Source organism: Corella eumyota, chromosome 3 (genome assembly GCF_963082875.1).
Source record: "Corella eumyota chromosome 3, kaCorEumy4.1, whole genome shotgun sequence".
Lineage (NCBI taxonomy): Eukaryota > Metazoa > Chordata > Ascidiacea > Phlebobranchia > Corellidae > Corella > Corella eumyota.
The window spans coordinates 5,574,694-5,596,968 of NC_137492.1; the positions used below are offsets into that span (position 1 = coordinate 5,574,694).

General features: G+C 28.4%; 1 protein-coding gene across 1 annotated transcript; it reads left to right on the forward strand.

Annotated features, from left to right (window-relative positions):
- Window positions 1-7,246: 7,246 nt before the first annotated feature.
- On the forward strand, window positions 7,247-22,259 carry LOC145746515 (short transient receptor potential channel 4-like). The gene is made up of 18 exons (XM_082564810.1): window positions 7,247-7,378; window positions 13,454-13,595; window positions 14,133-14,333; window positions 14,610-15,111; window positions 15,712-15,838; window positions 15,918-15,993; window positions 16,656-16,828; window positions 17,188-17,303; window positions 17,520-17,615; window positions 17,812-18,029; window positions 18,316-18,505; window positions 18,880-19,047; window positions 19,154-19,286; window positions 19,498-19,619; window positions 20,130-20,333; window positions 20,437-20,691; window positions 20,755-20,891; window positions 21,424-22,259. Exons 2-18 carry the CDS (start codon window positions 13,486-13,488, stop codon window positions 21,542-21,544), a joined length of 2,949 nt encoding a protein of 982 aa, XP_082420936.1. The 5' UTR covers window positions 7,247-7,378; window positions 13,454-13,485; the 3' UTR covers window positions 21,545-22,259.
- Window positions 22,260-22,275: the final 16 nt, after the last annotated feature.

Here is a 22,275-nt window from a genome sequence, read left to right on the forward strand (position 1 = left end):
AGGTCTGTAGGGCTGTAGGTTTTCACGTGCCTATTTTTTATATGTACTGCATAATTAAGCTCTTTAAAAGTTTTCACGGGTTAAAAGTTTGTAGTATCACGTGTCTGCTTTTTTATTTTGACTGGTAACAACTCATAATATTGCGCATTAAAAGTAGTATAGTTGACACAGTCCCAAGTGTGTTTAGGTTTCTGTGTGTTCATAATTATATTAAACGGGACTGTTTAATGGTTTTTTAGATGTTTTGCGCAAGTAAAGTATATATAAAAAAATTAAAAAGACTAGATTTTAGAAAACTAGGCCTATGTGTGGTTTATGTTATTTATGTGTGTTAATTTACTGTATTTTATTTGTCCTATTATATTTATGTACTAAACCTAAGTGTGTGGGTGGGTTGGAACCCAACATAAATTATTTAATTTCGTGGGCGGAGCCCGACATAAAGCAGTATTTAATTTCGTGGATGGAAATCCAAACTAAAAACTATAAATTTCGTGGACGGAGTCCGAAATAGCATACAAAAAACACAAAAATTTCCAATTTCTCTCTTATTTTTTGCAGGCCATTCTTATTTCCTTCTACCTTTAAACCTATTTACCTCTACAGAGGCCTCTAAACAGTTCGTTTTATTTCCTTACAGGGGCATTACTAACCAAATTATAATTTTTTTAGGGGCCTTTAAAAAACTAAAACCATAATTTTTTTTCAGGAGCCTTTAAAAAACTAAAACTAACTTTTTTTTCAGGGGCCTTTAAAAAAACTAAAATCATAACTTTTTTTTCAGGGGCTTTTAAAAAACTAAAACCATAATTTTTTTTCAGGGGCCTGTAAAAACTAAAACCATAATTTTTTTCAGGGGCCTTTAGAAATTAAAACCACACCGTTTTTACAGTTTTTTTTTCAGGTTAGATTACCAAAAAGAAATTTAAACATTCTTTTTTTTATTTTTAGATGCTGGTTGACTATTTCGAAGAGCTCGTTGATTTGTTTTTGGCCAATTTTAATTTGTTCTTTATTTTTAGAGATCCTGTTTAAAGAAAACTTCAATCTAACCTTTTTCAATCTTCAATCTTTAATCTAACTTCAATAAATAACTAACTCTGTTCTTTATTTTTAGATTCTGGTTGACCAGCAAAACTACCGAGTTTGTATAAAATCTTTTTTAATGTGAAAAGTCACCAACACAAAACAAATAAATAACATTACTTTAATTTAAATGATACATTTAACATTAACATAATCAAATAAATACAACTACACTTTTAAATATTTGTAGGCAGTATTTTAATCTTTATTTTGTTATTTTATAGAAAAAAAAAGATCGAAGCATACATACAAAGTTTGCTAAAAAAGACTCCACTTTTTCTTAGGGCCATCAAACCACCCATTTTTAAGGGGATAGTTCTTGTCTTCTGAGGGGCCAGCCTTTTTTGTCAAGGGCCCAAAACCATTTTGCCGAGGTTTGTGACAATTTAATGTACAGATCCAAATCAACTGTACAAACAGACAAAGACATTAACTGTATAAAGTTAAAATTGCATAAACACTTCTATAAAACTGAACATAAATTTAAAAAAACAGAAATTTTTTGCATCATCTTATGTCGTTTTACTACAAATTTTGTACGTCAAATTAACTACTTTTTCATCCATAAAACAGTATTTTTTATCTTAAAAGTAGTTTACTTTTGACCATGTATACCGAATTTTATTATTTTTTGTATGTACTCTTTATAAATGTAATTACTTTGTTACTTCGTTTATTATACTGTATATGTTTGAATATTTTTTATTCTTAAGTGTAATGTATTTTTGCTTTTTGTTTTTTCTTCGTATTTATTGTTTTTTCTGACATGTTTAATGTATCGTCATTTCTATTCTTTAATAACCTTTATCATTTTTTCAATGTAAATTATAAATGTTTTTACTCTTTGCCTTGTGTGTAACGTAATTGTGTTTTGCTTTGTAGTTTTTCAACTTAACAATGTCGAAATAAAATAGATAAAGAGTTATTATTCTTATACCTCGGGCTCCTATTCTGTATACCAATAAAAAATTTGTCCAATGACATAAAATGAAACTTTAACCAACCATTTGTTCAAATAACTTGAAACTTTGTCCAATTAACATGAAAATAACTTGAAATTTGTTCAATTAAAATGGAAATAACTTAACTTTGTCCCATAACCTAAAAAATAAATTTAATTAGTCCAATTAAAATGAAAAATAACTTAAACGTTGTCCCAATAACATGAAAAATAACTTGAAATGTGTCCCATATCATAAAAGTACTTTAACATTGATTCCATAACGTAAAAAATAAATTGAAATAATTAGTTCAAAAATAACTTAACTTTGTCCCATAACCTGAAAAAAAAAATTAAATTGAATTAGTCCCATTACATGAAAAATAACTTAAAATTAGTCCAATTAAAATGGAAATTAACTTGTCCCTCTCCGACAACATTAAAAATAATTTAAAATTGGGTAAATTAACAAGAAAATAAGTTAACCTTGTCCCATAACATAAAAAATAGTTTTAATTTGTCCCCAAAAATAGTTATAATTTGTCCCATAACATGAAAAATAACTTAAAATTGGACCAATTAACATCGAAATAACTTAACAAAAAATAGTGTAAAATTTGTAATCAAAAACCATAAATATAATCTCTTAATATAGTTATATACAACAAAGATTTTATTTAATTAACAAGTTATTCCCATGCATAAATTAAAACATTAAACTCAAGGCCAGGTCATAATGAAACAATATATTTTGATATTTAATAAGTCCAATAAAGAATGTGTGTAGAAAAATTAAACAGCTATAGTTTTATAAGTCATAAAGTATATAGAACAATGTATTAACAATGTGTTTGCATTGTATTTCTGTTAATGGTTATTCAAAAAGCTAATGCTCATTAAGCAGTGCACTTTATTTAACGAAGGGTTTCCATAACTTTTTATACCAAATTAAATTTTTTGTATTCTCGATTTAATTTTATTGGAAAGCCTAACCCTGGTTTTCCTAACCCTAATCGAGCTCAAGCCCTAGCTCATGCGATTTCAAAATGAGAAGCAAGATTCGTGACGTTACGATATTTGCGTAAATTTTAAATGACTTTTAAAGTCATTAAACAACATTTTATTGAAATTATTTTATCATTTACCTTTTTTTAATACATTTAAATATTTTTTTTATTAATTATTTAAATGTATGCAAGTTTTTATAAATTCCTAAAAAAATTAGGTATTGAGGATAAACGAAAAAGTGCACATCTCAATAAGCATGAGCTTTTTGAATAAATATGAACAGAAATACGATGCAAACACATTGTTACTTAAATTATATCTTAACTATTTTTTGTTCAACATACAGGTAGCTAAATTGTGGTGGTAACCAATATGTGACCAAGCCAAGATGAAAGAAATGTTAAGTTTTGATACATTTTGTTGATAAACCTAACTTCAACCCTCTAGTCAGCTAGTCTCTAATAAAAGCAAAGACTAAACTAAGTTTTTTGTTTTTTTGGTAGTTGTTTTTTTGGTAAGTAATTTTGTTTTTTTGGTAGTTGTTTAATCTGTAGATATCTATTTTATTTATTTTTTTTTAATCTGTAGATATTTAAATTTAAAAATAATAAGTGTATACATTTTTTATACTTACATTAATAAATATCATAACATAGCCACTTAAATTAACACCTTTTTTTATTTATTTGTTTATATTATGAATTCTTTATTTTAGTTATTTTTTATTTATTTTTGGTTGTAGAAATGGTTGGGGTTCAGAAGTTTTTTTCAACAAACAAATAGCAAATTGAAAAGCAAACTCTAATAGTGCTAAAAACTGGAACTTTATTCCATGTTTTTTTAATTTGGTTTTGTCATTTTGTATTTTAAATTTGCCCTTTAAATATATTTAATACAACTATTTGCTTTTTTAAAATATATTTAACACAACTATTTTTAGTCTAAGTTTTGCTATTATGTTCAAATAAAACGAATTGATGGATTGTAGTCACTAAAATTTATCAATATTCCTTCCCGCTAGAAGGCAGTCGCGAGTAATAGAGATTTGTAAAATCACGCGTTTCCTATCGCGTTCTATATACATTTTGCCTCTATAACCTTTATTAGAAATCTAAACTAAGTTTAATTATAAAGGATATTTTAAAACATTTAAATTTTTTTGTAACGCACGAATTTGACACATATTCTTAAGCTCAAAAATTGTTGATCTCTGCTTAAGTAACATTATATTTTTCCCGGTAAAAAGACTTTTTTTAATTTGTAGCAATTTTACAAAAGTCTGAAACTAAAGTCAGTAATTAGCGTGGTTTTTATAACGGAACAATTTTGTTTTTTCCAATCGACATTTGAACAAAACATTTTTGGCTTTGTGAAGTTCGGTTATACGGGAGCCCCGTCTCTTCTAAAACATTTTAACATACACTAACTGATTAAATGTCGTTAATAGAAGGTTTGCGACACATTGGGATAATAACATCCATACTAAAAATTTAAAACTTTTAATTTTAAAGAACAGAAGTTATCGTCTTTCAAAATTATGACTAGAAAAAATAAAAACAACAATAAATACACTGACAATAACAATATGTTTTAAAATTTAAGATTTTGAACCATAACTAGTTTCGTACTGAGTATATTTTGTTGTCGGTCTGCTGTTGCTAAATATAGAATAGCCTACTGATAGTTTTTAGTAATATAGAAATCTGCAAAAACTTTATAGTAAGTGCTTTTTTTTAATTTAACAATTTGTTACAAAAACTGTGAAAAAAAGACTTACTTTTTATATTTGTCAAATAATACTTTTAGTAAAAAATGTGAAGTTCAATAACTAAACGCGTTGTTTTAAAATTAACGTTTAAATTAAATTACGTAAATTAGCAAGCTTCTGTAATTAAATTACAAAATAATTAAAAACTACCGAACATATTTTTTAGGATAAACTTACCATTGTATATAGTAAATTTAGGTTATAATTTAATTTAACAGAATTAAATAATTTGTAATACAATTCGATGATAAGACAAAAATGCCAATCACAAGTTTAGAAAAATATCTTTAATTAAACTGTTTTTCAAATCTGCAAGGCTTGAATACTATTTATTTTAACATATTTAGAAAGCAAAATTCGATACATTTTTTGCAACTTTAGTTTTATAGTTGTAGCTCTATGTTTTAAATTATTAAGTATGGGACAGTATAACCTACTTGGGCCTATAACTTTTTAAGTAATTCCATTTTTGTACGCAAAGTTAAAAGTTTTGCTTTAAAATATAATCTAAAAAAACATGTTTAGATTTTAACTAATCTAACCTATACTTCCACGATTAACAAATTAGAGTATTTAAAACTTTAAAAGTAAAGGTATGTTTCCCTTCTAGTTTTTAGTTCACCTTGGAGGCTATTAAGTTACTAAAAAAGGGGAAACAATAAACTAACGATCCTATTACACTAATTTCCTGTCAGAAAGCAACCAGCAATATTTTAAACTTAGTGATAAGGCGCGCAAATAGTTTGCAAAATGAGATTTAATAGAGTTGTTTAAAACTTATTTTACGTATAGTGGATGCGGTAAGCCTACGCGTTATTAAGTTAATATTTACTTTTTCGTACACTTTAAAGTCTTTTTCATAATAAATTTATTTTAACAACAAGTTTAGTCGTAGTTTGCGTTTGGTAAGCCTAATATTAAAAACAAGCGTCGTTTTTTTTTGTTACTTTATTAAGTGTGCGTTCAATTAGGGTGGTATATATATAAAAGAACTCCCTAGCGTCGTTTAATGTGAATAATTACGGGTTCAAGACGAGCAATAACGACGATGCTACAGTTCATATGTAGAAAGTCAACATTCATAATTGGATATGACTGTATACGTTTGATTACTACTGCGCTTAATTGAGGAGTGATGGTAAAGTCTAGAAAAGTTATATAAACTGATAAAATAGACTGTTAAAAATAAAGTGTTGAATGGAATAAATACGATTAAGTATATTAGTGATCAAATAGAATGCCTTATCGTAGTGAAGAATTTAAATAAAATAAAACAAGTAAAGTATTTTTACGTGATGTACAATTTTACAGAGGGTAATTTCGTAGAATGCGAGTTCTTCGAAAACTTACCCACATTTACGGGTTTATAATAAAGATACTAACCGAGTTCAATCAACCGGCAACACCAAACAAATGTTAAAATTGTCAGCTTAAAACGAATGCCTTATGTAAAAAAAATTCCCAGTCGTAATTTTTCTTTTTTTAGAACAAGATTTAACCCAAATTAAGCACAACCAGTAAAAATAGGCTAAATAGTGAGTATTTACTTATTAATTGTTGACTAGACAGTCATTTTCGCCAGAATACTTTAGGTTACATTTAACTAATTTTATGTACATACAGGCAGTCAAGCGTAAAAAGCAGGCAACTTTTTTGTGTATATTAATGGTATTTCTGTTATCAAGTTTTGTTTTTAAACTAATTGACCTCGGCTCGGTATCAATATCAAAACAAATTCTAGAATTTTCTTTGTTATAATGTAAATGTGGTATACTTTTTAGCTACAAGTTTAAATGGAAGAGAGGCTTTAAAAATCTTATTCTAGATTTTATTTTTAGTAATCGCTATTAACAATATTCTGTTTAAAAATAGTCAAATTTTTTTAGGGGGCAAATAGTCATAACTTAGGTAATTTAAATTCTTTTTTTTTCAATTTTCTAGCCAAGTGATTTTGCGAAAAACGCTAATTTGCTTAAACGAACTAAAATCAGCCGTTTTGCTTTTTAGGGCCTCAGGTAGCGAGAGAAAAAAAGTTTTCAGATTATTGTAGTTGGTACTTGATAGTATTATTATAGAGTACATGTTGTTTTAATATCTTAAGTTTTGTAGGCTTTGTTAAAAAAACTAGTCATAAAACGTATTGTATACAGCAGGTAAAAGTTAATAAGTAAATAGTAAACCTTTGATAATAGCAGTGTAGTTGCTATTGAAAAAATGAAAAAAAATGCGTTTTTAAGTAATAAGGCTAGGGTATAAGTATTTAACTTTTAAAAAGAACATAAGGCCACATTTAATAGAGTAAGATATAGATTATATATAAAACCAAGCTTATATTTGCCTAACTTCGTAAAAACAGGGAAACTTTTTAAGCAGCAGACTATCAACAAACAGACTTGTTTTTTATTCCTTTGTTGTCCGTTGAACTTAAACTTTGTTTACTTTTTAGGTCGTTAATTAGTTTATATAAGGATAAGATTGTGTATTTAAACCGAACTGCACATAAAATAACTTTCACAGGAACTCGACGAACTTTAATCAAACGCTGAATAAAGAAACATTAAAGTTATTAACTGAAGGTAATTTTAGACTTCTCTTTTTGATTACTCTTTAAATATTAAAATTTATGTTTCTTATAAAACTAATTTATTTGTGCTCGTACGTCTAAAATTTTTAACCCAATGTAATACTAAGAAATTCTAAAGAAAATACTAAGGCTATTTTTACGTCCTGTACTGAAAGCTTAATTAACGCAAATTACGAAGTAGTTGTCTTTAATGAAAAAAAACATCAAAAACTTAGCAGAGATTAATAGGTATATTTTATTATAATTTAAAACAGTATTTTTCTTATGTGTTAAATTAAAAATTGAAATATTATAAAATTTTTAAAACGAACAAACAAGTTTTATTTTAATTTGTCGTAGACGTCTGGGGCCCTATTTGCATAGAGTTTAATAATAATAATAATAATAAAACCCCCTACAAAAATATTTTCTTTGCGTTCTATCATTAGAATATAATAACATGTCATCTTAATTTGGAAATTAAAAACAGATCTTGTAATTATTTATTGTTTTTTTTGAAAACACTTAATGTTTGGCATTTTCGTCATTACTTTCACAGTTCTTTTAAATATAGAAATAGGTAAACATGTATCTAACGATGGGTTAATTGTATTTCATAATTGCGATATTTAATGAAAATTGTTCTTGTTATTTTTTCGGATTTCAAGTCTGATGCTCTAACGGCCTTAAAATCTCGTTATACATTTAGTTTTATCATTTAAATAATTATAAAATATTTTACCCTATTTGCATGCACGCTGTAGCGAATTTTGTTAAATTCGGTTCCTTTCTCTCGTTGTAATAAAGAGAAAAAAGAGGAAAGTTAGGAAGAGAGCGGATATTAAAAAGAAAGAAAGGTGGAAGCGCTCATTTTGTAATTTTTATTTAATAAATAGGGTTATAGGTGGGTAACTAAAAGCAATCAAGCAATTAAACATATTCTTAATTTTATACAAAGCATAGGCCCCAACACGTACCTTAGGAATTCGAAAACTGTATTTTTAATTAACTTTTTTGTAGATATGTAAGAATTATGTTTAGATAAAGATGTTATTTATGACGACATTGTTGAACTTTACATTAAGATTTCGCTTTATTTAATATGCGTCTTTGTAATAATTTATTTCAATCAATTTACACCAGTTAGTAGTATAAAATTTGCAAAAAATTAATGGCATATATAAATTTTACAAAAAATTAAATGTATAAAATTTACAATCGAAAAAAAATTTTTATTGTATAAATTTAAATTTATAAGTAGTTTTTTAATTGCTGTATATGTATGTATTGGATAATTGATTTTTTTTCAAAATCACGAAGTTTTGATTTTTTCTCATAATGTTTTATTCTAACACAGTATAACAAAATTATACAACCGTGTTATCTTTTATTCGCGAAAACCACGCTTTATTTTATATATTTTACCACGACGTTTATTTTTTATTATGTTGAAATTATTCTCTGAAAATCTGGGTTTGTGGCTACAAAGGAATTTTTATGACCGAGCCTTGCTTTAATGCAAAACACATTAAATTTTATATCATAGCAAGTTATGCACAAACTATTAATAGAAAATATTCCTTTCGCTATATAGCTAACACATATTTTTTGGTATTTACTAAAAAATTTTTAAAAGCTATTTTATGTCACCTTAGAATATTTTATATTTTTTTACAACGACCAAAATTGTATCTGCTTTGAGCCAATTTTTAAAAACGCTTTTTTTAACAAACGGCATTTGTTTAAAATAGCGATAAAATAGCGATTTCAATGTTTTAGTAGAAATCATATTAATGATGATTTAATTTCAGTTGCGTTGTTTATACTTAAATTATTATGGTTCGAATGTTTGATTCCGAAACATTTTGTTATTGTCAGTGTATTTATTATTTTTTTTCAGAATAATTTTTGTTCTAGTAAATTAATGTAATATGTTGCTTAATTACAATAAGGCAAATAGTAAAAAAGGCAAGGCCTTCGTTTAGGTTGAAAATAAATTTTTATATTTCTCTTATAATTTATTTATTAAATATTTTTAGTAAAGTTTTAGGCATATTTTTTATTATTTCAAAGAATTTTGAACCATATTTTATTTATTAAATATATCTAGTTTACAATTAAACTTTTGACTAATTTTGTTAAATTTTGATTTTTTGTTTAGCCATGGTTTTACATGAAACAAAATTTGTGAATTTGTTACACACTAACCTACCATTCGTTTTTAAATTCTATTGAAATTGTATCGCTAGGCCAATTGGCACAGTTGTTTTATAGACAAATCTTGCTGTGTGCTGGGTTATAAAAGATTCTGAGATTTAAAAGTTCAGCTTTATGAAAAGTTATGTAGAAACGTTTACTTTTTCAACGTTTAAAATGCAGATAAAATATTAATTTTTTATTTATATATAGACTAATAAAAAAAACGAATGTAATTAAAATTTGGCAGTTAAGTTTATAGGTATTTGAATTTTATTTTAAGTTAGTAGAAGTGTTGTTAAATAAGAATTAGTGTATTATATCTAGTTTTGCTGAAAAATAAATTTAGCCTATATATGATTTTATGGATTTTGGTAAAAAAACAAAATCAAGGAAAATCAAAATTTATTTGCCAAACGGATAAATAATTTATAATCATATGGTTAAAAATGAAATATAATAGTTTGAGGTAATAGAAAATTAATTTAAAAAAATAGGTAGTTGATATATATAATTAAGAAGAAAAAACAATGAAAAAATGAACATTGTTTTGTACCTGCTTGCAAGCTAATTTAAATAATTTTTATTTAATTTTTTAATAGGGTTGCTAGGATTTTTTGTTATTTTGGTTTAAAATATTTATTTTCTTCGATCACATACTGTTGTATTGTAATTGTTTATGGATGAATAAGCGAAATAATACCACGAGCCTGTTGTTAACTAAAAGATTACGTTAGGAGGCATTTAAATAACAGTTTGTAAAAAAAACATCGTTTATAACTCGCCTATTTTGTGGATAGAAAAGTAGGATTAAGTATCAATAAGTAAATATCACCTTTTATGTGTGTTAGTCGTTTATAGGAATTTACCGAGGCTATAAAATTGTCGAATAATGTGACCTTACGGTTTCGTAACGTCTTTAAAATCTAGGTTGTTTATTAACTATTGTTTATAGTTAGTCAACAAATGGGTATATTTTCTTAAAGATTTATAGTTTTTTGTTTCTGTTACAGTTTTAGTTTTTATTATTAACGTTTGATTTGAGATGGTGGTTGTTGATAATTGTTCAGTACAACCAGTGGATTATTAATGAAAACGGAAAAATAAATTATTAAAGTAGTGTTAATAATTACCTATTGCGTTATTCGTGTATCGTGATTTGAATAGGAATTTATTTAAGAAAACCCTTCGAGTAGTTCAGTTGTTCTTGGATTTTATTTCAAAAAACGTATTTGATTTAAAAATTTTTAATTTGAAATGGATTTTTGTAGCAAATGCAGACAAGGTAAAATGTTTTAAAAAATTATGATAATTTTTAATTTAAAAAATAGTCTTAACATCACTTTAAAAGGTTTATTTTTAGTTTTTAGTTTATTTTTTAGGTTTTATTAAAACCCTTAACATTTTTTAATTGCCAGTCGCCATGTTTTTACAGTATTTGTAATGCGTTTGGGCCTCGCAATAAAACTTCGCATTTTATTTTGGATGGGCTCCTTCCTACGCACACCGCGCGCTTTGTATTGTCATTAACAAATATGTATACACGGAAGTTGCCTATACTAATGCGATTCACAATTACGCTACAGTTAACTTTTGTAAAACATTTATAACCAGCCATGTTAAGGCACTGTGAGTGTTTTGTATTGATAATTGATAAACCCAAGCGAGTGTCAGTTTTGTTGTCTTTTCTTATATAAAACTATGCATTGAAGTATATAGATTTAGACAAGTAACTGTATGACTAAGTTTTGTCTGAATATCAAGTTAAGTATTGTATAGATCAGTTATTTATTATCTAAGTTCCTGTAAAACGCATGTGCTTTCGGTTTACTGACGCAATGCAAAAAGGACATTGAAAAATGGCCTGAGGGAAGCGCCGTAGTTTTTTTTAATTTTCTGTGTTTTTTGCCCAATTGCTATCAGTAACAAGCTGTAGGCCATTAGTTTAAATCTGCTTTTTAAGGTCTACGCCGGTCGAGACCGTTTGTGATTCTACAGGCCTGTGCTAGATCAAACACCTACAGATTAGATTACAATAGCAAACTAGAGCAATGGGCCGTTTTATTGACAATTTTAGGGCTTTTTTTGTACACTTTGAAGTGGGTTTTTTGTGTAGGTAAATAAAATATAAGTAGACGGGCATCAATAGGTTATTTCTAGCAAAGGAAGACTAAAATACCTGAAGCAAGTATAAATTTAATCTAAGAAGGGCAAAAAATTATAGTATTTGCTTGTTTAGTGACCTGAAACTAAATGGGTATTTATTTTCAGTTGAATTAGCACAACTGGATGTATAGAAAGGTTATATTTATTAGTGAAAACAGAGCATCGCTTTCTTTAACACGAAATATTTTGTTGTCTGAAAGTTATGCTTAATTAAGTAAGCTTTCTGGTCAATAACTGTCCTGTGTTTGTGTTTTTTAAGATTATAGTATATTTTTTACAATAATAGTTTTAACTTGCACTGGAAAATGGAAAATAAGCAAAGGTACATATAACTTATGACTTGTTCAATATCTTAAATATTAGGCTACTATACTCTTTAAAGTTAGTTAACCAAATATAGTGATATAATGCAATTACTTTACACTTTAAAAATATATCTCTTTTTAGTATATTATTACATTTTTTGTTTTGTGTTGTATAGTACTCCCTTCTACAAAAATCTAATTATTTGAGCATTAAAGCATAAATTCGTGATGTTATATTAAAAGTAACATTATTTGCCTTTTAAAGATATTAGTTTTTATTGAATAAATCTGATACGATGTTACGTAACATTAATTCAGCAACATTTGGGGGTAGGCAAATACATAAACAGTAAAGTTGCAAATTCCGCGTTCAAAGCAGATATCTTTTTTTATTAGCGGGCAAGTTAGGCATTAAAATAAACAATTAAACCGAAATGTACATTTCGCACGAGAAGCGGTAACTTATCAGCAGAAAGTTTTTACGGGGATTTATGAGTGCGCTAATATTTGAATAATCGTCAGCATATCTTGCTAAAACATTATGCCTGATTACCAATGCCTGAAAAAACGTTAAGGCATATCTAAAACTTCATTATAACGGTTCATCAATAAGCCTACTACTTAAAAACAAAAAATATTTAATCACATATTACCATATGTGTAAACACAATATTTCGAAAGTTCCAATAAATTCTGGTTATTGTTTCATTGGTCAAAACAAAAATCAGTTATTGATTTACCGAGCAAATACTTATGGTGTTTTGTATATGTGTAATAATCTCCCGACAAAGGAAAATAAATTTTGGAAATGTTGGTTCATTTTAATCGATATGTTTCGAATTGATTCTGTATTAGACGAGACTTTTCTTGTATAGACTTGATGCGGTAATGCTTTAAATAATAACGTGATTGAAAATCGATATTTATTTTTACCGCTTTATAAAATTATGTACATATTCACGAACAAAGTTTTTTTCATTAATGCTTCTATATATAGGGTGGTAACTGTCATTTTTATATGTAAAAAAACAAATAGCAAATCAAATAATAGTAAAAAGGACAGCGTGATGTAGTGGTCAGATAACTTTCTACACTACATGAGGTCCTGGGTTCGATCTCCAGTGATCTTATGCTGTAGCGCCCTTTAGAAAGGTGCTAAAAAGGGTTTGAACTCCTTTTGAGCCAGTACCTTATCAGCAACCTTAATTATCGGGCAATTATAATCTATAATATCCCCAAACTGCCACAGGTAACTCGAGCCTGGGTCGGGGTAACTGATGTTACTTTATATTGAGGTCGCACATTCGACCTTCCCACATCGAGGATAAAGATATATACAAAAAAAATATTTATATGTTATGACTTTATCAATTTAAAGTTTTTACTAACAACGTAAAATTGAGTTTTTGATACGAATTTAGGTCATTTGAGTGTCGTCTCTTCACGAGTCAGGATGTCCCATCATCAGATCTATCTTCTCGATGAAGACGAGCAGGACTGGAATAATTTACCAAAGAAATCAGCTTCTCATCAACTTTTTCCTCCCAGACGCGGAACTCAAGAGTAAGAAATTAATATTTTTTTCAAGATATCTTTTAAAATAATTTATTTTAAAATTAAATACAACGCTGTATAGATAGCAATACCTTGTGAAACTTTTGATTTTTGATATGTTTTTAGCCTTTAAAATTTTGATTTATTATTGTAGGATTGAGGTCTGTCTCATTTTTGCGTTGATTAGATTTTGTAAAGCACGTGGATATGCTTTAGCTTTTTTGGTTTATTGCACTGCCAAACAACTATTTTTTAATTAAATCATGTATGTAATCTATAGTCTATAGCATATCGTCTGTCTCGCTCAGACTGGCAGAGTGTTTATTTTATATATTTGAAAAGTAGTAGATATCATGCTATTTATTATCAAGATTACACTAGGTTTGAATAAAAAATAGTTTTTAAAATATGAACATTTGTTTTATGGTGGTTACAATTTTATTGCTAGATCTGTAACTTAGTCAGGCAAAATGCGATACGAAGTTTTTAGTTGAGGTGGATTTTTCAGATAAGCATGATTTTAAAGTTTATGAACTCTTTTTTTAGATACACAAGTATGACATTAGACAGACGTCAACACAAAGGCAATAAGCTCGGTATGTCAATGGATTCGTCTAACCCTTATGGTACGGCACCGAGACATACAAAATCAACCTACGCCAAACTGAAAAGCATTGCTACATTTACACAAATGTACTTCAATAATAAAGAAGCAATTATAGCAGAAGAGGAACTGAAATACTTGAAGTAAGTGCTTATATAATATGCAGAGTGTTGTTTTTTTATTGAGAATGATGCAATTTAATATTAACATAGTATAGTTGTTGTCATTTGTGTATTAGATCGTGACTTATTCAATTTAATTGGTTTTATGACCTCAGTTAAACCCAGTATTATTAAGTATAATAACATATTCACAACATGCATTTCTGTATTGGTTAATTAAAAAATTGATATTACAGTTAACCTAAAAATGTGATTTATTCTTGGATTTATAAATTTAAATGAATATTCCTTTTTCAGGGGTGCAGAAAGTGGAGATCTGGACGTAGTTCGAGGTATTCTTAAATCAAATCAAGACAAAAACGAAGAAGCCCAAAATGGTGGCAACCATAGTGAATCGGGCGGTGCGAATGAAAAGAACGACGAAAGCGACACAGCTAAAAAAGAAGACACTGTGGATGATATAGTCCTAGAGGTAAACGAAGTTGTGCCGCCTGCCAAGAACATTGCCCCCTTAAAAACAAACAGACTTCGAGGCTCGCTCTGGAACGGAATGAATTTAAAAAGCATCAGACCCACCAAAAAGTCGAACTCCCCGGTACCAGTGCGCATGCGCAACATTCGCCCCGACTCGGGTATAGTAGAAACGGAAGTAACGTCATCGTATCCGTCCATATCGGCCCCACGAAGGACGGGGGATAAATTTAACAAAAACTGTAGAGATCAGTGGGGGAGGTCAGCATTATTTATCGCCATGCTGCATCAGAATATGGACATGATGTCATTATTGCTTGACTACAAGGTAACTTGGTAACAGTAAAATATTAAAAAACATTTTAAAATTTAATTAATTTTTTTTAAATATGGTATAGCCTACTTATATGCATACAAAATACATGCAAAATTAAAAAGACTTTGTAAGATTTATAGATTTTATTAGACATTTTAATGATTTTTTAAATTGATGTTTAAATTAGCTTACAAATACCTCAAAAACACAAAATCAATAACCGCTCGCAGTTAAATTACCGGAAACCAGAATCGGTATTTAAAAATAGAAAAAAGAAATTGTCACCCGTTTGCTTACTTAATTCGTTTATTGAATATTTATTTAGTCCATTAATTTTTTCTTGAAATGCTCTAGGGCCATTGTTAATATCAAGCAATATAAAAAAACTACCAACATTTTATTAAATTTGTAATGATTCGAATATTTATTACTTTTATTATTACCAGTAAATTACTTATAGATTGCATTTTCTTACATAATAAAATATATATTACATGTACTGTGTAGGCCTACTGCTATATAAAGTATTTTTTTTTACTAATTTAAACAAAACATTGAAAGCATTCACTCATTTTTACTTATTATAAGTTAATAACGAACCTAATTTTTTAGGTCGAAATAGAAGAGTGCCTTTACCACGCAATTGACTTTGGTTACTACAATGTTGTTGAACTCTTTATGCAGTATGATAAAAGTCGCAACATGGTTATATCCGGAGAAGACTCCTTTTACCCGACTGGTTGGTGTTTAAAAACTCATTTTATTAAATAAATTACTCTTAGTTTGTCAATATTTTAACTACAAGCCTTTTTGTTCAGGCCTAACTCCAATCCAACTTGCTGCTCATAAAAACGATTACGTCATGCTTAAAATCTTACATTCACACGGGTTCAGGTAAATAAGATTTCTATTATTTTGCGTATGGATGTCATCGCAATCTAAATTATTTAGGCCAACTCGAATTACCAAGAAATTTTCGCTCAGAGTTTATGGTTTCTCGCCTTTGCTTTATTTACATTATAGATATAACCATGATTTATTACCATCGACATATTTGTTCTTTTACTAATAAACATTAAATGTCAGATTCTTTCAGAGTTAAGAAACAGATTATATTTATAATATTGAAATCAAACATATTTTAATTATGTATACAATTTTACCTAATAACATTATTAAAAAATTAGCCTGATAAAAAATATAAGTTTAACAATCCTTCCTTAATTGACCGATCGTAGGGTTAGTCAGAACACTCACTCCTTTACATGCGGCCGTATGTTCGATTCCCACTGCTCTCATGCTGTAGCGCCCTTAAGTAAGGTGCTATAATTGGTATGAACTCCTGTAGCCAGGACTTAATCAGCAGTTTAATTATTTGGCAATTATAGTTAATAATATCGGAAACTGCAAAAGGCAACTTAAGACTGGGTCGGGGTAACTAATGTTACTCTATGTTTAGATCGTGAAATCAACCTTCTTACATCGAAAATAAAGATATAAAAAATCGTTTTATTTCATATAACATATAAGCTAAAAATTCACCTTTTTTGCTATAGAATTGAAAGCTCCAAACACATGTCAAAAAAGTCCAGAAACAATAGCCGAAAAGAAAAAGATAACAAGTCGGTTTTGGAAAAGGCTTGGGACAATTCCAACAACCAGATTTTATATTACAGGGCGATGGCAAGTCCCGCTTACATGGTTATGATGTTTACTGAAGGCCAGGGAGGTAAGGGGTTTTGTTGTAAATAAATAAAAGACCTGTAACCCGAAAGTTTTTTTAGTATAAATAAAAAATTTTAAGGCAGTATATTCATTGTTGACAATTTTTTTTTAAACTTGAATGGAGAATATTGTTAAGAAAAAAGTGATTGAACTCTGTGGGGCTATACAATTTTAAATTTAAGACAATTTTCTTTAAGATAAATTATGGTTACAATAAAACAACCATAGTGCTTGGTTGTTTACATACAAAGTATCAATAAATTACTATATGGATAAGAATAGTTTTATTGTGTACACAGTATAACATTTTTCTGATATTTATATTCTTTTTTTTATAAAAAATCTTTGTTTTTGTTTTTAAAGAGGAAGGTTCTACATGGGATTTTCTCGACAGCATTTTTAAACTCTATCGAAAATTAAAGAAAAAGGCAACAGACAAACCTTCTGCACGTTCTTTGTATTTACCACTTGCCAATCAGGTACATATTTGGAAAAAATATTACAGTAATGCATTTTTTTGTTTTACCTAATAAACTGCTTGCCAAACTAACTTTTTTTAGTTATTAATCCTTCAAATATATATTTGAATAAACATTTGTATGACAAGATATTTTTTAGCAAATATATCTTATTATATATAACGAATTTTCCTTATTAAAAATTGTTAACAAACGTGATGTTTTTGTTTAATAAAGGTTGAAGACTTTGCTTGTGATTTGTTAAGTGAGGTTAGAACACCAATTGATCTCGCAGACCTTCTACGATTCGACGTCCCAGGCCCCCCGCACAAGGTAAAAAAAAACACTAGCATATTTACATAACATCTCACTGAGATTTAAAATTTGTTGGCAATACAGTAGCCATATAAATTAAAGCCTAAATTTTGTAGGAGTTAACTAATATTTTGTTAAATTAATCAGTACGGTAATTTTTTTAGTGATCAAAATTATTTTATAAAAAATTTAGAAGTTTAAATTTTTTTTCTAGATTGTTCGTCGAAATTACCTCTCCCCCTTACAGCGAAGTTTCGAAGTTCGAATGAAAGAATTTGTAGCGCACGACAACTCACAACTTGCACTTTCTTGTTTAAGACTAGGAACAGTCTTTAAAAGTGAAAACAGCTGGAAAACATTTTTTGGAAGAATTTTTCTTGGCCTTATTTTTCCTTTTTTGAGCATTGCTTTTGTTGTCGCACCAAACACAAAGTAAGAATCTTTAATATTGTTTTGGCGATGTTTAGATTTAAGTTTTTAACTTTTTAAATATTAAAAGTTTTGCCATATTTCTACAATAGCGGATTTTATTATAAATCTTACTACAGCGTAAAGTTTTATATTATAGATGATGGCACAGTTTCTAAAAATCTTTGTCATCAAGGCTATAGTTTTTTCGTAAAGGTCAATTCATTATTAGCACAAAAAATTATCAGAATATAAAAACGTCATAAAAAATAAATAAATGTTAAACATTAATACTCGTTTTTCTTTATAGATTTGGACGACTTCTTTTAAATCCTACTATTAATTTTTGTTGCCACATGGTATCGGAAGTCGCCTTCGTTCTACTTATGATTTTAAGACTGGTTATTCAAACGTACGAAAAATGCGACTGTTTAGGCATGCCGGTGTCAGGCTTGGATTACTTTATTCTCGTATGGGTTATAGCAAGACTAGTTAACCAGGTAGTTTTATAATTTCGTAAATTTAATATTAAGGGCTATAAACTTGGGTTATAAAGTTTAAAAAGTGGTATCGGCTCTTATTCCCGAAGAGACATTTCTCTGAAAACGACGCTTTACTAAATTCAGGCCCCTAATTTTTAAAATAAATGGTTTTTTAGTGAATGTTTAAATGAAAATTTTTTGTTTTATTTTCGGTAAAATGGCGTTTTGGGGAGAAATTTTTGGTCAAACCGTTCGTTAATATGAAGTAATCAAATTTTTTTTAAATTTATACCTAAATACATTCTTAGAGATTACTATCTGGGCCCAGGTATAACTAATTAATAAAAAAAATTTAGAATATAACATTTAAAAAATATTTACATATTTTTTAGGTCAAAAAATTTCAAGAAACTACTATTTTCCAAATGGTTACAAACATTTGGAGAGTCAACGACCTGGGCACCTGCTTTTTGTTCGTGATTGTGATTAGTTTAAAAATTTATGACGTCAGCAGATTTCCATACGTTGATTGTTTAAATTTAATGAACCCTGCGCAACAAGTACGGAAAATTAACTATTTTTTTTAGATTTGTTCTTTATCTGTTAAAATATTAGCCCGGCGATATATTAAGTTGACATTAAACCTAAAATCCATTTTTATTAAAGGAACAATGCAATCGAAACGAGTGGACTTTTTCGCAATCCTGGCATATAATGATATCGGAAGCATGCTTAGCTTGCATATTTCTGCTTATTCATATTAGAGCAATGGAATTGTTATATATAGACCGAACGTTCGGTAAGTTTATATAAAACTTTGTTTTAATATTTTTTGAATTTGCTATATATTAGGCTATAATTTCTACGTATATTTACATTTTTATTTAATATTTTGATTTTAAGCAAAAAAAATTTTTTTTTTAACTTAAAAATAAATGTGTCGATTTTAAATATATATAAGGTGAAATAGCTTAAAAAAAATTAATACAACAGATTTGTAATTTTTTTAGGTCCTTTACAATTATCACTTGACAGAATGTTAATTGATACAATTCGGTTCCTTTTTATTTTTGCTGTAACTTTCTTTGCTTTTGCATGTGCAATGACTCAGTTGTACTGGCCTTACGGAACGGTAATACTTAATTCATAGAAATTGTATTTTTTTTATGTTTATATCTTTATTCTCGATGTGGAAAGGTTGAATACGCGACCTAAACATAGAGTAACATCAGTTACTCCGACCCAGTTTCGAGTTGCCTTCGGCAGTTTGGAATATTATAGATTAAAGTTTCCCGATAATTAAACTGCTGATTAAGTTTTAGTTCAGCAAAAGTACATACCGTTTATAGCGCCTTACTCAAGGGCGCTACAGAATAAAAGCAGTGGGTATTGAACCCACGATTTGATGTGGTGTACTTTACTGGTGTTCTTACTACTATACCACGCTATCGGTTATTGCTAAAATAATATTGCGTTATAACACTTGCACTTAATTTTTGGTATTCAATTTAAAAACATATAATTTTTGATATTAATTTTACATTTAAATAATAATATGTTGAACAAAAAAGCGAAAAAGCTTTGTTAGATGTTAATATGTAAAACCAAAATACAGTAATTTAAACTTGACCTGTTTTTACAGCCTCGTCTTTTTCGAATCGACAACAATACCCTCACGCATCCCAAAGTATGCAGAGAAGAGTTTATAAATGCCACCGAAGCCTGTATGCCAGTGTATTCCAGTATTTTAAACTCAGTATTGGAACAGTATTGGACTTTATATGGCTATGGATGGGGAAGCGAACCTCCAGTAGCTACAGAGACTCCTCATTCGACTTCCGAAGCGGTAAATACAGATATTTGTATTATATTGTTTTAAACAGGACTTAAGCGATATGATGATCTGATAATTTATCATCTGTTGTTTTTTAAATTATGTCAAATTTCAGGCAATAACGGAAACGATCGGCCAGTTGTTGTCAATGCTTTTCCACCTGTGGGCAGTGGTTGTCATGTTAAACATGCTTATCGCAATGATGTCGCATTCGTTCGACAGAGTTCGGGATAATGCCGAGATCGAGTGGAAGTATCACCGTTCCGGGATGTGGATGAAATTCATGAAGAAGGGGATTTACCCGAGACCCCCACCAATGAACCTTATTCCTTCACCGCAAAATATTAAAGATTTTTACCACTTTTTAAGGGTGGGTTTCTTGTGCAATTATTTTTTTTGATTTGAAAAAAATAAAATTTTATTTTTTTAACAGAGGCTGTTTTTGAAATGCACATCAATGCATTTCTCTGTGCCTCCAATTCGTGGTAATGCAAAGAAATCAGAGACAACTGGAAGTATTTCAAAGGAAAATAGACATTACAAGCAAGCAATCACCCGCATTGTAAACAGGTAGATTTTTTTAAATAGGCTATTAATAAGACTTGTTTTCTGTTTGTATTTATTGGTATAGTGTTGTTTTAGTATTAAATTATTGTTATTTAATAAAAGTTACTAATGTAGTGTTCAATATAAATTAAAAAATGGTTCTGTTACTGATTACTGTTTTATTACCAAAATTACTCTTGACCGAAAATTATTATCAAAATTACTCTTCTGTGCCCAAAATGCCGTTTTACCGAAAATGTGACATTTTCTTTTAACCGTTCTCTTCCAGACTTTTACTTGTAACTGCCTTTAACTTCTAGAAAATAATAACCCAAATTTCGGTAAATGTCGTTTTCAAATCTTTAGTTTTCATTATATAATTTATTCGGTCAAGTAACTTTCGGTAATATGATTGAATACCTGTGTCACTACTTACAATTTTTAAAAAAAGGTTAATGTAACAAAAATTTGCCTTTTCTTGTTTTATAAAGTAGTTTGAATATATTAAACAACTATTAAATAAAATATACTCACGACAAACTGCTTCATTATTTAGATACATGCGGAGATATCTTTTGCCGGATTTTCGGCATGACGAAATTGACGCTTGTACACTAAATAGAACGACTAACAACAACAGAAGGGACAGTACCTCTTTTCTTGATGACGTGCTATAGCCTGGCTCAACTATAAGTCTGTTGAAGCATCAACCTAACATTTAACTGAACATTATACGGAGAAAATTTATGTAAGTGAGTTTAAAGGTTTTTGACTATAGTTATTCTGTATTGTCTATATTCTATTTTATTTATTCATCCTTTTCTGTATATTTGCTATATTTGTTTTGCTCGGATTGCTGTCAATTGAGTTCCATTTATTAAATTTTATAAAGTCCAACAGAATAAAATGAAATTATAGTTTTTAACTTGCCTTAATCTGTAAATATAAATGTTCAAACGAAAAACATTGTGTGACATTTGTGGTCTCTGTAAAAGGTTGTAGCATATGCTTATTTTTGCCATTTAAGGTTCAAGTTCTTATAGCAATATTAATGTTTAAAATTAAAGTGCTGTTCTACTATACTAATACAGTTGCCGAAATTGGCGTTATTTTTTTAAACACGTGCACTTTATTAGCCTATTAATAAAACATTTAACTATTTACTTACGTATTATTACAATGAACATTTTGTAAGTTTTTCGTTTCGCGTATTATGCATGTACGAACAATTTTTTTCGACAAGTGATTTATATTAACTTGAGAGTTAATATAAATTGGTTCTTCTTTCCTTTCAACAAAGTTTATATTCTTATTTCACTGTTAATTCCTACCACCCTTTTGTTGGTTGCACAAAAAATACTTCGCAAAATAAATTCTTCTTGCTTACGTTTATCTGATGCTGTGAATA

Excerpts from the sequence above, each read along its gene's own strand:
- LOC145746515 (XM_082564810.1), top strand. The coding sequence starts at position 13,486 with ATGTCCCATCATCAGATCTATCTTCTCGATGAAGACGAGCAGGACTGG. Across the intron at positions 19,048-19,153 it reads TAATGAACCCTGCGCAACAA|GAACAATGCAATCGAAACGA; the intron begins GTACGGAAAATT and ends TTTTTATTAAAG. Across the intron at positions 20,334-20,436 it reads CTCATTCGACTTCCGAAGCG|GCAATAACGGAAACGATCGG; the intron begins GTAAATACAGAT and ends GTCAAATTTCAG.